Source organism: Chiloscyllium punctatum, chromosome 17, assembly GCF_047496795.1.
Source record: "Chiloscyllium punctatum isolate Juve2018m chromosome 17, sChiPun1.3, whole genome shotgun sequence".
NCBI lineage: Eukaryota > Metazoa > Chordata > Chondrichthyes > Orectolobiformes > Hemiscylliidae > Chiloscyllium > Chiloscyllium punctatum.
This window is the reverse complement of record NC_092755.1, coordinates 66,875,230-66,888,537: the sequence shown is the minus strand read 5'-3', so window position 1 is coordinate 66,888,537 and position 13,308 is coordinate 66,875,230. Positions and strand designations below refer to the sequence as shown.

Sequence of the window (13,308 nt, the reverse complement as noted above, 5' to 3'; positions counted from 1 at the left end):
AACTGTATATTTTCTTAAATAAGGAGGCCAAAACAGCTCACAGTACTCCTTATATGGCCTCTCAGTCTTGTACAGTTGCAGGAAGACATCCCTATTCTTATACTCCATCCCCTTGAATTACGGGGCCAGAATTCCATAAGGCTTCCAGATTACCTGCTGCAACTGTGTACCAGCTTTGTGTTTTATGTACAAGTATCCCCAATTCACTTTGCATTGCAGCTTTCTGCAGTTTTTCTCTATTTAAATAACACTCTTCTTCTCAAAGTGAACAACTTCACATTTTTGTAGGCACTCTGCAAGCAGAGGAACGATCACTCATTACTGAAGCAAGTTCTGGATTTCTCCTTAAATATATGGACTGTAGCCTCCAACTATTTGTTGTTTTTTTCTTAGCTGCTATCAGTTCTGAAGAAGAGTCACAGGACTCAAAACATTAACTCTGCTTTCTTCCCACAGATGCTGTCAGACCAGCTGAATTTCACCAGCAACTTGTTTTTGTTTCAGACCTGCAGTTTTAAAAAAAATTTATATCAGTGTCTAATTCACTGCCGCATTCCTTTATGATAGGTCACCTTGAAGTTGTTCTGCTCCTCTTCCTGACCAGATTTCATTCTAAATTTTCTTCTTCCCATCCATGAAGCCTTGACTTCTCTTGGATTATTTGAAGTCTTTGCCAAATTTGCTTCCATAGCCACACCTCTCTCTTCAATAGCTGGCTCAGACTCCTCCTAAATGAATTTTGACAGAAGTTTCATCCTTCGGGGTTCAAATCCACCCAGGATCACATGTACCTCTGATGTACAACGTTCCCCAGACAGCTGTTCTTGCGCATCTCGAGATCCACACTCAGTGTTATGTGCTACCATATGCACACTCTTAACCTCTCTCTCCATTAGCACCATTTCACACTGTCTAAGAGCTGTCCTGTCACCCAGTTCCACTTCATTGTCTGACTCATTCGATGTTTTAATAAGAAATCTTTTCTCTTTCTTTCAAGCATTCAGGAACACAAGCTATAACAATTCTGAGATACTAACATCCCTCTGGAATATTTTATCCCTCCTTTTCCTCTGGTTCACCCTTTTTCCTTAGCCCACCTTTTATGGAGTATTTTGTATTCCTTCTGAACTCCGGCACTCTGATGCTGAACATTATGTATTCAAAGGTCTTAGTTTTATCCCACTGCATCCTCGCTTCAAAGAAATTTGGACTAGACATGAATTTTGAACTCTTGTTCTTTCACTTCCACCCCCATATCTATTTCCTGCACAGGAGTGCTCCCCGCGTCCCACAAATGTCTTCACCAGCTTCCAACACCGTCCTGCATCTGCATTTCTCCCTCTGGCCTTTTACCTACACTTCACCCACTCATTGAGAACTGCTGATATGACAATGGTAACCTTAATCTCCCCCTCACCTATTCAAAACCACCTACCTCTGAACTAACCACACTTCGGAATCTCAGATCAAATCCTGACCTTCTCATTAAGCCAATCAACAAAGGTGGTGCTGTTATTGTCTAGCATACTGATCTCTATATTGCGAAGGCGGAAGCATTAGCTCTCTGACACCTCCTCTTATCTCCCCCTGGACCATGACACCACCATCAAGTATCAGCACATTGTGTCGATGACTGTCAGCAACCTCATCTCACTTAGGGATCTCTTCATCGTTAGCTTCCCAGCCCTGTACAACCCGTTTTTACCTTCTCCCCAAAATCCAGAGACAGGACTGCCTGGACTGACCCATTATTTTGACTTGCTCCTGCCCCAAAGAACCTATTTCTTCCCATCTTGACTCATTCTTTTTCTTCTCTTGTCCAGTTCTTCCCCACTGACATTCTTATTTCTTCACATCGGTTTCAAAATATCAAGTTCATAGACAATATCCGACGCCTCCTCTTCACCATCGACAAACAATCCTTTCACATGTTCATCCCTCATCAGGATGATCTCTGGGCCCTCCACATCTTTCTGGAAAGAAGGCCTGATCCATTTCCATCCACCACCACCTTCCTCTTCTTGGTGAGCTCATCCTTACATTGAGCAACTTACGAGTCATAGAGATGTACAGCACGGAAACAGACCCTTCGAACCAACTTGTCCATGCCGACCAGATATCCCAACCCAATCTAGCCCCACTTGCCAGCACCTGGCCCATATCCCTCCAAACCCATCCTATTCATATATCCATCCAGATGCCTTTTAAATGTTGCAATTGTACCAGCCTCCATCACTTCCTCTGGTAACTCATTCCATACCACCCTGTGCATGAAAAAGTTCCCCTGTAGGTCTTTTATATCTTTCCCCATCTCACCCTAAACCTATGCCCTCTAATTCTGGACTCCTCCACCCCAGGGAAAAGACTTTGTCTACTTATCCTATCCATGCCCCTTATGATTTTATAAACCACTATAAGGTCACCCCTCAGCCTCCGATGCTCCAGGGAAAACAGCCCTAGCCTGTTCAACCTCTCCCTATAGCTCAGATCCTCCAACCCTGGCAACATCCTTGTAAATCTTTTCTGAACCCTTTCAAGTTTCACAACATCTTTCCGATAGGAAGGAGACCAGAATTGCACGCAATATTCCAACAATGACTTAAGTTCTGCTTTTTAAGGCTGCTAATATGTACCTCAAAAGTGTATTTCTTTTGTGAACACCTAAGTCTAGGTAACACTAGGAGTCTTTCCATGTTTCACACCTTGGCACAGTTGAACAATTTAAATGTAAGCACCGATTCAGGAATTTCCACATGGAATATTTTCAATCTTGAATAAAGTTGGTTAAATTCTACTTGATATTCTTCTATGGAACAAATATTCAGCTTTCTAAATTTATCTAAATTTGAACATTCTGCAAATGCACTTAATCCAATGTCTTTCTCATTCAATTTGTCTATAAATGTTTACAGATTATCCAAATCTTCCTTTTACTCTTGAGCCTTCAAAAGAGAAAACTTTGCATCTAATCCTGCTTCTAGTAAGAAACAACATTCCTTTTTCCCCTTTGGAAAAGATGCAATGTACTGGGTAGATATCAAGTGCAATAGGTGGGACTGGCGTGTTGGAAGACGTGAGAAACAAAAAGAAAATGATGCAAACCAATCAACGAGGCAGAAATAAAAGACATCTTACATGGTGGGAAGAGTTTGTTAATGACTCAGTCTTACGGATCATCCTACACACTATTTCCCTTTATATCTACCCAGTTAACTGGTCAATTAATGCCAATCACTTACTTAACTGCTTTCTATACTAACAGAGACATGGTTAAATTTGTCTTTGCTCACTAAGTGAGCAAACTCTGAAGTTTCAAGCAAGATAATATACTGAAAAATGAAATACACAAGAAATCTTCACCTGTTTTATCTTTCTTCTTCGATATACTGCAATTCTTCAATGATCCACACTTTTCAAATGTCTAAAAATTAAACAGTTACAATGATGAATTCAAAGTGTATAAAATTCAGGGAACTTTAGGAGAACAGCTCTACAGCAGCAGCAGCACATTTAAACAAGCTTACCATAATATGGGAAATGGTCAAAGTTTATAAAAACTTATAACACAGGAATAGGCAGAGTGAACGCAGGAAAGATGGCTCCAATGACTAAAGAGTGCAGAAGCAGAGGTCACAGTTCCAAAACTACACTGTTGGCCATTTAGGACTGAGATGAGAAGAAAACTTTTCAGTCAGAGTGGTGATCCTATTCGATTATTTCCGACACGAAGTGGTTGAGGCCAAATACATTAAAACAGTTTTTATGAATGAATTAGATATAGCTCTTAGGGCTAAAGGGATCAGAGGGTATGGGGTGAAATCAGAAAAAGGGTACTGAACTGGATGATCAGCCATGATCAAATTAAATGACAGCGCAGGCTTGAATTGGTGTATGCCCTAAGCCTTTCCCTTTTTTCTCTGTTACTTGCCTGGTTCACAGAATGAGGGGATTGTTCTAGGAGGATGGAATTGAGTAGGCTAGGTTTAATTTCTCCCGGGGTCAAAATCAGTATGATTTAGTTGACACATATAAACTTGAAGAGGATAGTTTTGACAGGATAGTTGCTGAGAAAATCACTGGTCAAGGAAATTTCAAACTCTAGATCACAATTTCTAAATAAGGCATTGACCATCAAAGCATGCAACCAGGAGAAATATCAATTAAAGTTACATGAATCTGGAATCACTACCCTAGGGAGATGCATATGGTTAAAAATCACAACACCAGATTATAGTCCAACAGATTTAATTGGAAGCACTAGCTTTCAGAGCACTGCTCCTTCATCAGGTGGTTGTGCAAGAGATGCAGATATGTATTGATTATACTCAAGAAACATTAGATTTCTTGGTGCATAGGAAATTAGATTTAATCTATTTGCTGGCCTTTCAACTATTCCAATCTTCTGAAAAAACAATAATGGTTTAGATATCCCTGTGTGGGGCACAACTACTCTAAACTGGGAACTTGGGTAAAAGTGTCTGAATTGAATTTCAGTTTTCAGTCAGAATTCTTAGCCAGCTGTGACTTTATCTAGCACTTTGGATCAAACAAAAACCAAATCCCTCTGATGAGGGCAGAATGCAAGATGATGGGGTAATCTGGGGGGGGGGGGGGGGCACAAATAACTTTACAGTTTCCACCAAACATACACCATTATTTAAAATACTTTTGTTCAGAACACTTAAAAAAACAACTCTGGAATGCTTTGAGAGCGTACATTTTAAAATCTGTTCAATAAGAGATTGTGAAGGAGTTTGTTCCTTTGCAAGTTTCATTATGGCTGATCTTATACTGTATAGATAGTATCAAATTGCTGTTTCACAAAAATGTGAGCAAACCATCGATACTGCTGTAAAAAAGTGATACAACCTAATTTCCTACTCTCTTTCCAGCAACTCAATATTTGAGCTACTCCAACTAAGTTTCTGTCTCTGTCATAGCATTAAAGTGGCCCTTATCTGTGACTGTGACAAAGAAAATCTCTTCTTCACCTGTCCTAAGATTATCTGCAGTTTTTGCCAAATTTGGTCATACCATCCTCCTTATACACTTCTCCTCCTTTGTCCATCTTAGATGGGCTGTATTCACACCTCTCAGGATTGCTACAAAACAGAAAGTGGCCATTTGAACTCTTCACATCAGCACCGACTCTCTGAAAGCCCATTACCGAGGAACCTCGATTATCCAAAGGAGATTGGCAGGCACTATTTCATTTGGATAACTGATTATTCAGTAATTGATTCAATGCCTCTCTTTTGAGGCTCTTGAGTTTTCTGAATTTCCTTTCTCCCTGTTCTGCATGCCCTTCTCTGTCTCAGGGTTTGCTTCCGAGCAGACACACTTATAAGGGACCTTAAAGCACGCCATGGGAGGGAGGTTTGGGCACACCCCTGTGTAGAACTCCAGGGAAAGTGTGGGGAAAGAGAGGGCAGGCAGGCAGTCATTTGGAGAGGGTGCCTGGGCTCCCATTGATGATGTGGACTGTTCTCAGCAGCATTTCAGTAAGCAGAGTTCACTTTAACAAAGTGTTAAAAACATCTCCTTGATGTAATGTTTCTATTGGGATCGTGAGAGCTTCTTCAAATAATCCAAAATTCGGATAATTGATACTTGGAGAATCGAGGTTCCTCTGTATATCTTTGTGTCAATCTCCTGCCTTTCCGCTGTAACTCTGCACATTGACTATTTGAATAGAAACATTTAACATCCTTGAATGTCTCCGTTGAAATTACCATCACCATACTTCCAGGCAGCGCATTCAAACCCTAACTTTGGAAAAGTACATTGCAAATTCTTCAGAGTCCCTCTTATTCTGTAGAAACCCCTCATAACTTTGAAAAACTACCTTCCAATCTCTTCTTAGTCTTCTCCCTAACAAAGATACAAATTCAAATTTCTATCTTCACAAAATAGGTTTCTCAACCTTGGTTCTTTTCTTGCAAACTGCTTTTGTATTCCTTCCAATGAGTTCACACCTTTCATGAAGTATGATGTGGAGATGCCTCACACAACAGCAGGTTATAGTCCAATAGGTTTATTTGGAAGTACTAGCTATTGGAGCACTGCTCCTTCATCAGGTAGCTGTGGAGCAGCAACATACGACACAGTTGACAGCAAAAGATTACATTGTCATGCAACTGAAACAATGACTTGAAAACAATCTTGATTGCTGTCAAGTCTTTCATCTCAGAATGGGTTGCAAGTTTCTGTTCATGAACACGTAAATCCCAGAAATCCTTTTAAGTCACATTCGCAAGATAACTTAAAGTTGTTTATTTTAAAAAGTGACATCGCAGTTCAGACAATGCATTCAAGGTGTGAGGATAGAGTCTGTCTGTATGCCAGCCTTGAGTCAGAGTGGTTCTGTTTCCAAAGCAGGAATTTATAAACTGCCCTGCCATCTTGAATAATTTATGTGCACATACAATTAGGTCTCTCTGCTCCAATACCTTTTAGAGCGCTATTGTTTATATTATTCTATCCCTCTAGATTTTCTACCGAAATGTATTATCTTTCTGGATGTAGGTTTGCTCACTGAGCTGGGAGGTTCATTTCCAGATATTTCGTCACCCTACTAGGTAACATCTTCAGTGGTCTTCAGGCAAAGCAGTGTACATGATTCCTGCTTTTTATTTATATGTTTGAGTTTCTTTGGGGTGGTGATGTCATTTCCTGTGATGAAGTCACTTCCTATTCTTTTTCTCAGGGGGTGGTAGGTGAGGTCTAACTCAATGTGTTTGTTGATAGAGTTCCGGTTAGAGTACCATGCTTCTAGGAATTCTCCAGCGTGTCTCTGTTTGGCTTGTCCTAAGATGGATGTGTTGTCCCAGTCAAAGTGGTGCCCTTCCTTATCTGTATGTAAGGACACTAGTGAGAGTGGGTCATGTCGTTTTGTGGCTAGTTGGTGTTCATGTATCCTAGTGGCTAGTTTTCTGCCTGTTTGTCCAATGTAGCGTTTGTTACAGTTCTTGCACAGTATTTTGTAAAAGACATTAGTTTTGCTTGTTGTCTGTGTAGGGTCTTTCAAGTTCATTAGCTGCTGTTTTAGTGTGTTGGTGGGTTTACGGGCTACCATGATTCCAAGGGGTCTGAGTAGTCTGGCAGTCATTTCTGAGATGTCTTTGATGTAGGGGACAGTGGCTAAGGCTTCTGGACATGTTTTGTCTGCTTGTTTGGGTTTGTTGCTGAGAAATCGGCAGACTATGTTCATTGCATTCCCATTCGTTTTGAGTATACGATATAAGTGATTTTCCTCTGCTCTGCGTAGTTCCTGTGCTGCAGTGTATGTTGGCTCGTTGAAATAATGTTCTGATGCAGCTTAGTTTGTGGATGTTGGGATGATTGCTTCTGTAGTTCAATATTTGGTCCATATGTGTTGTTTTCCTGTAGACGGTGGTTTGAAGTTGCCTATTGGCTGTTCGCTCTACTGTGACATCTAGGAATGGCAGATTGTTGTTGTATTATCTCTCACTTATCTGCACTGAACTTCATCTGCCACCTATCTATCCAATTCACCAACTTGTCTTTTTTTTAAGTTCTATATTGTTCACCCCAAAGCTGACAATGCTGCCAAGCTTTTTCTTGTCAGTAAACTGTGAAATTGTGCCTTATATACCAAGGTGTAGTTCATAAACATATATATCAGGAAAACAGCAGTCCCAGTGCTAATGCCTGAGCAGCTTCACTACAAACCTTTCTCCAACCTGAAAAATATTAATTAAGTATTGCCATTTTCTGTCACTCAGCCAATTTCATATTATGGTATTATTATTCTTTATGTTCCATGAGCTCTAAATTTGCTCAAATCTTTTGGAAACCATAGATTTTGCTTCCACTTTCCACACTGCCCTCACTTTCACCTTGTCCATCTCTGACTCCTCTCGTTTTCCTCGACATCTGTTTCCATTCCTGGGGATTAACTGGCCACTAATGTCCACTATAAACCCACTGACTCTCACAGCTACCTGGACTATACATCCTCGTACCCTGCTTCCTACAAAGACCCCATTCCATTCTCTTAGTTCCTCTGTCTCCATCGCATATGTTTCGATGAGGCCAACTTCAAAATTTCCCCCTTCTTCCTCAACTGATGATTCTCCAGCACCGTCAACAGGTCCAACATGGCTCAACTAGGTCCAACCCATTCAAAGCACTCCCGCCTTCACCCCTTCCCTTTCCTCCAGCAACAGCGATGCCCCTTGTCTTTATACATCATCCCACCAGCATCCACATCCAGAAGATCATCAGCTGCCATTCCACTGCCACCACCAGACACATAATCCCCTCCCCTCCCATGTCCACCTTTTGCAGGGACTGTCATCTCCAGAACACCCAGTTCCACTGTTCCTTCACTCCGAGTACCCCTCCCACAGCACCTTCCCTGCAGTCGCTGAAGATGTAAAATCTGCCTATTTGCCTCCTCCTCCACAGTATTCAAGACCCTAAGCATACCTTCCAGGTGAAGCAGCACTTTACCTGTACTTCAGGAAGAAAGGCTTATGCCCGAAACGGCGATTCTCCTGTTCCTTTGATGCTGCCTGACCTGCTGCATTTTTCCAGTAACACATTTTTAAGCTCTGATCTCCAGCATCTGCAGTCCTCACTTTCTCCTTCACACAGTCTAGTCTACTACGTGCACTGCTCACAATGTTGTCTCCTCTACACTGGGGAAACAAAGTTTAGACTGGCTGACCGCATGTTCTGCCTGCAAAAATGACCTTCAGCTTCCAATTGCCTGCCACTTTAATGCACCACCATGTTCCCAAGCCAACATCTGTCTCAGGCTTGCTGCTGTGCTCCCAAGCCAACATCTGTCTCAGGCTTGCTGCAGTGCTCCCAACGAAGCTCAGCGCAAGTTAGAAAAACAATACCTCACTTTCCACTTGGGGACCCTGCAGTCCTCTGGACTCAATTTCAAGTTCAATAATTTTAGGGCTTGAACTCTTCCATGTCCTAGCCCCCAACCCCACATACCAGATCTTGTTATCACAGTCTGCCATTACATACTACCTATTGTTAGTCACTGACAGTCCCCATTATCAGCTATTCACTCTCCTAGACAGATTACTATCAACTCCTTCATCTGTCCAACTGTTCTTCAGTCTGGGCCCTATCCCCACCTATCACTTACTCCTTACCCCCTGTCCCTACCCTATTTTCTGCATATATTTTGACATTTTCCTAGCTGCCATCGATTCTGAGGAAGGGTCACTGGACCTAAAATGTTAACTCTTCAGAGATGCTGCCAGACCTGCTGAACCTTTCCAACAACTTCTGATAGTGTGATTTTACTTTGCTTTACATGTGACAAATAAGTGCATCATGGGAATTCAAGAAGTGAAGACAATAATCTGATGTTTTAGAGTTACAGCTGCAAGGAAGAGGGGGTTCTACTTAGCTTATGTGTAGGTTGATTAGGACAGAGGTAGTATATTTCCAGATCGTTAGCTCTTATCAAGAAATCATAACCACAGCTGTCTATTATACTGATGTGCTCTACGTTGTTTAGAAGTGTAGCAATTGACTAAATGTAATCTCTGTAGTAGTTAACTCTGTAACAATGTTTGTAATTGTACATTCCTTTAGATATCAATATACAATGTATAATAATTTGTAGAGATTAGTATTTTCTGTATCAGTATTTTCAGATCTTCCGCATCAATTTTGCCTTTAAAGTATAAACGGTAACATGAAGTGTTTCCAAGCCTTCAAACACAGCAGAAACAAATCAACGCATCAGATAACAGATGTCTCAAAGGAAAATGCAAATGATCAGTGATAAGTGTCTGATTTAATAGGAGTTTCACTAATCAAGCAAACATTCAGCTATGAGCTCAAGGATATTAATCGTTGCTTACTGCTAATGCCTCCTTTTTCTTTAACAAAGAGCTAAGGTACATTCCAAATTACTTTATATTTATAAAATGTCCTAAAGTGACAATAGTAAAAATTAATAGAGGATTAATCCCTGGATTATTGAGAATTTAAGGAACTAGCCAGTGGATAATGAGAGGTGGCGTCAGTCAGTCAATGTCCACTACTCTACAAACCAGAGATGGATTATGCATCTCAAAACAATTAGCAATAAGCCTTGCCTAGCCTAGAATGTAACTATGTAATTGATCATTTGATGAGCTGTGGCTTGGAAAGAGTTAAAAGGCTTTCCACGACCAAGACAGACAAGATGTTTGGACATCAGGTCTAACTTAAATCAGGGGTAGAAGGCCCTTGAGGCACTGAATCATAAAATCATAAATCACAATTTCCCTACAGTGTGGAAGGTGGTCATTCAGCCCATTGAGTCTACACCGATCCTCTGAAAACTATTGTACCCAGACACAAACCTCTACCTTATCCATATAAGCCTGCATGTCCCATGGGTAATCCACCTAACTTGCACATCCCTGGTCACTATGGGCAATTTAACACTGCTCTTATCATAACCTAATAGACATAAAGCATTTAATTGGTCTTCTCCGTAACTGAGCAAAATATTTCAATATTATGCTATGGCCAAGTGAACAAATGAAACAGTACACTCCTCCAGCTTCAGTCATAACAATATGGCCCACGTCCAATTTTATGTACGGGTTGCAGACAAGGTTAAGGCCATGATATAAATGCTCTATTATAATCAATATACTTATTGTTAAGCATGATGTTTTGTCGTCAGCTTGGCTTTCTCCAAATACATTATGCACTTTTAACCCTATTTTGTATATAATTCGTTAGGCATTTTTACATTTTTTAAATCCTTACAATGTGGGTGTGCCTACAGAGTTTATTGATTCATCCCTCATTGGACAACAATTACTGAAATTTATTCTTTAACCCTAGACACTGTGTGGTTAAACTATGAATAGAAAGCCATTGTTTGAGAATTTTAACTGAGTCAAAATATTTTAAATACATGTTTTGTCTAGGTAACTAAGAAATCACTCTATATGGCATGTTCAATAATTAATAAAAGTAAAAGGATTAACAGAGAGGGTGATGTGCGAATAAAATTTTAAAAATGATTGCTTAATTAAACAAAGCTAGTCAAGTGATATAGTATGGGATGGCTAATCTGGTCAAACATAAAGCTTTAAAGTGTCATGGCAGTGAGAATGAAAGATCGTACCTGGAAGACTATAACCATTTTTTGTTTATATTCTACTGTATTTTTAGCCTATCAGCAACATTTCTGGAGAAACAAAGGTTATCTTTTTTTTATTTTTAATAATTTCATTGCTGTGTACCTTGCTTTAGGTAAAATGTTTAGAAATTTTACTTCTAAACAGAATCATGCAAGTCCTCAATATATCTCAAGAGGTGAAGGCTGAGCAGCATTTACATAATGCCTTTCATGATATCAAAATATCCCAAAGTATTATGTAGTGAGTTTAGTATTTTAAGTATAATCACTGTTGCAAGGTTATAACTTGCACACAGTAAGGTCATAGAAAGAGAATGTGCTCATGACAAAACAACCTGTTTTAGCAATATTGGTTGAGGAATAAGGGGAGAGTGACTGCACTTGACATCAAGGCTACATTTGACAAAGCATGTAATCAAGGAGCCTAGCAAAACTGGAGTCAACAGGAATCCAGGGGCGCATGGGTGAGCTTGTTGGAGTCACACAAGAAGATAATTGTGGATGTTGGAGGTCAGACATCTCAGTTCCAGGACATCTCAATAGGAATTTATCAGGGTATTGTCTGAGGCCAACTATATTCAGCTGCTTTATCATTGAACTTCTCCTCATCATAAGATGAAAAGTGATTATGATCCTTGGTGATTGCACAATGTTTAGCAACTCTTTAGATCCTGAAACATGTCCAAATGCAACAAGTCTTGGATAAGATCCAGGTTTGGACTGGCAAATGGCAAGTAACATTTGTGCTACACAAGAGACAACCAATAAACATCTCCAAAATGTCTAAAAATCAACCCATAACATTCAGTTACATCACCATCATGGAATCCCCCACTATCACTGATCAGAAAACTGAACTGAAGAGCCATGTAAATACTACAAGAGTAGGTCAGAGGCTCATAATCCATGATGACTCATCCGCTAACTTCCCAAATCCCATCATTATCTACAAGGTGAAAGTTAAGAGTGTGAGGGAATACTCCCCAATTGTCTGGTTGAGTGCAGTTCCAACAACACTCAAGAAGCTTAACAATATTTAAGTGCTTGATTAACACCACATCCACAAGTGTTCAGTCCCTCCACAACCAACTCTATCAGCAGCATATACCATCTAAAAGATGTATTACAGAAATTCACCAAGGATCTTTCAGCAGCGCTCTAAACTCACGAGAATGTAGAAGTACAAGAACAGCAAATACATGGAACCGCCATTGCCTGCAAGTCCCTTTCAAGCTATCGACATCCTGATTTGGAAACATTGCTCTTCTTCAGTGTAGCTGGGTGGAAATCCTGGAATTGTGAGGGAACCAGCAGCAGTCAAGAAGGAAGCTCAATACTACCTGCCGAGTAGCATTGGTAAGTGCTAGCCCAGGCACTCGAGCATACATCCCATGAATGAATTTTAAAAAATGAAGTGATAAAATTGAAGCATGGCTGCGAAATTTATTGATTATGCAAAAGCTGGTAGAAAATAAGTTTTAAAGAGGACGTGAGGAGGCTACAAAAAGATGTAGATAGTTTAAATGAATAGGTTAAAATGTGGCAGATGGAGTAAATATATGATATAAAATTGTTCATGTTGGCAGGAAATTTAAATGCGTAATATCTGAATGGTGAGATCTTGGAGTGCTCTGAGATGCTAAAGGATGTGTGCATCCTAGTACATGAATCACAAAAGGCTTGTATGCAAGTTCAGCCAGTAATATGGAAAGTTAACAAAGTTATCACTTATTAGGAGAATAAATAAATACAAATATAGGGAAGTTATGCTTCAGTTATACAGAACACTCTGGGACCATATCTGGAATAGTATTGGTGACCTTATTTAAAAGGAGGATGTAAATGTGTTTGAAACAGTTTGCAGAAGGTTTAAAATCTAATATCTGGAATGGACAGGTCGTCTTTAAGTAAAAAGGTTAGACACGCTAGACTTGTATTCACTGGAGTTTCGAAGATGAAATCTAACTTGATCGAAATATCTAAGTCCTGAGGGGTGGTAACAGGGTTAATATGCATAGCATGTTCCTCTTACAGGAGAGCTCGGGGTCACAATTGGTTGTTAGAGGCCAAATCAGCTTCACCAATGAGTATTCCTCAGTTTCAAGGTTGAAAATAGGAAGCTTGCTGATTATTACACAATGTTTAGTGTTACTTGCAATTCCTCAGATACT

At 40.1% G+C, this 13,308-nt stretch overlaps 1 protein-coding gene across 3 annotated transcripts in view; it reads right to left on the bottom strand.

The window, feature by feature from the left end:
* The window catches only part of rbm19 (RNA binding motif protein 19), a 246,526-nt gene that overhangs the window by 165,558 nt on the left and 67,660 nt on the right, over window positions 1-13,308 (bottom strand). For all 3 annotated transcript variants that reach the window (XM_072587340.1, XM_072587341.1, XM_072587342.1), the window contains exon 18: window positions 3,361-3,421. In XM_072587340.1, coding sequence (XP_072443441.1) covers window positions 3,361-3,421 — 61 coding nt within the window. The remainder of the gene's footprint in view (window positions 1-3,360; window positions 3,422-13,308) is intronic.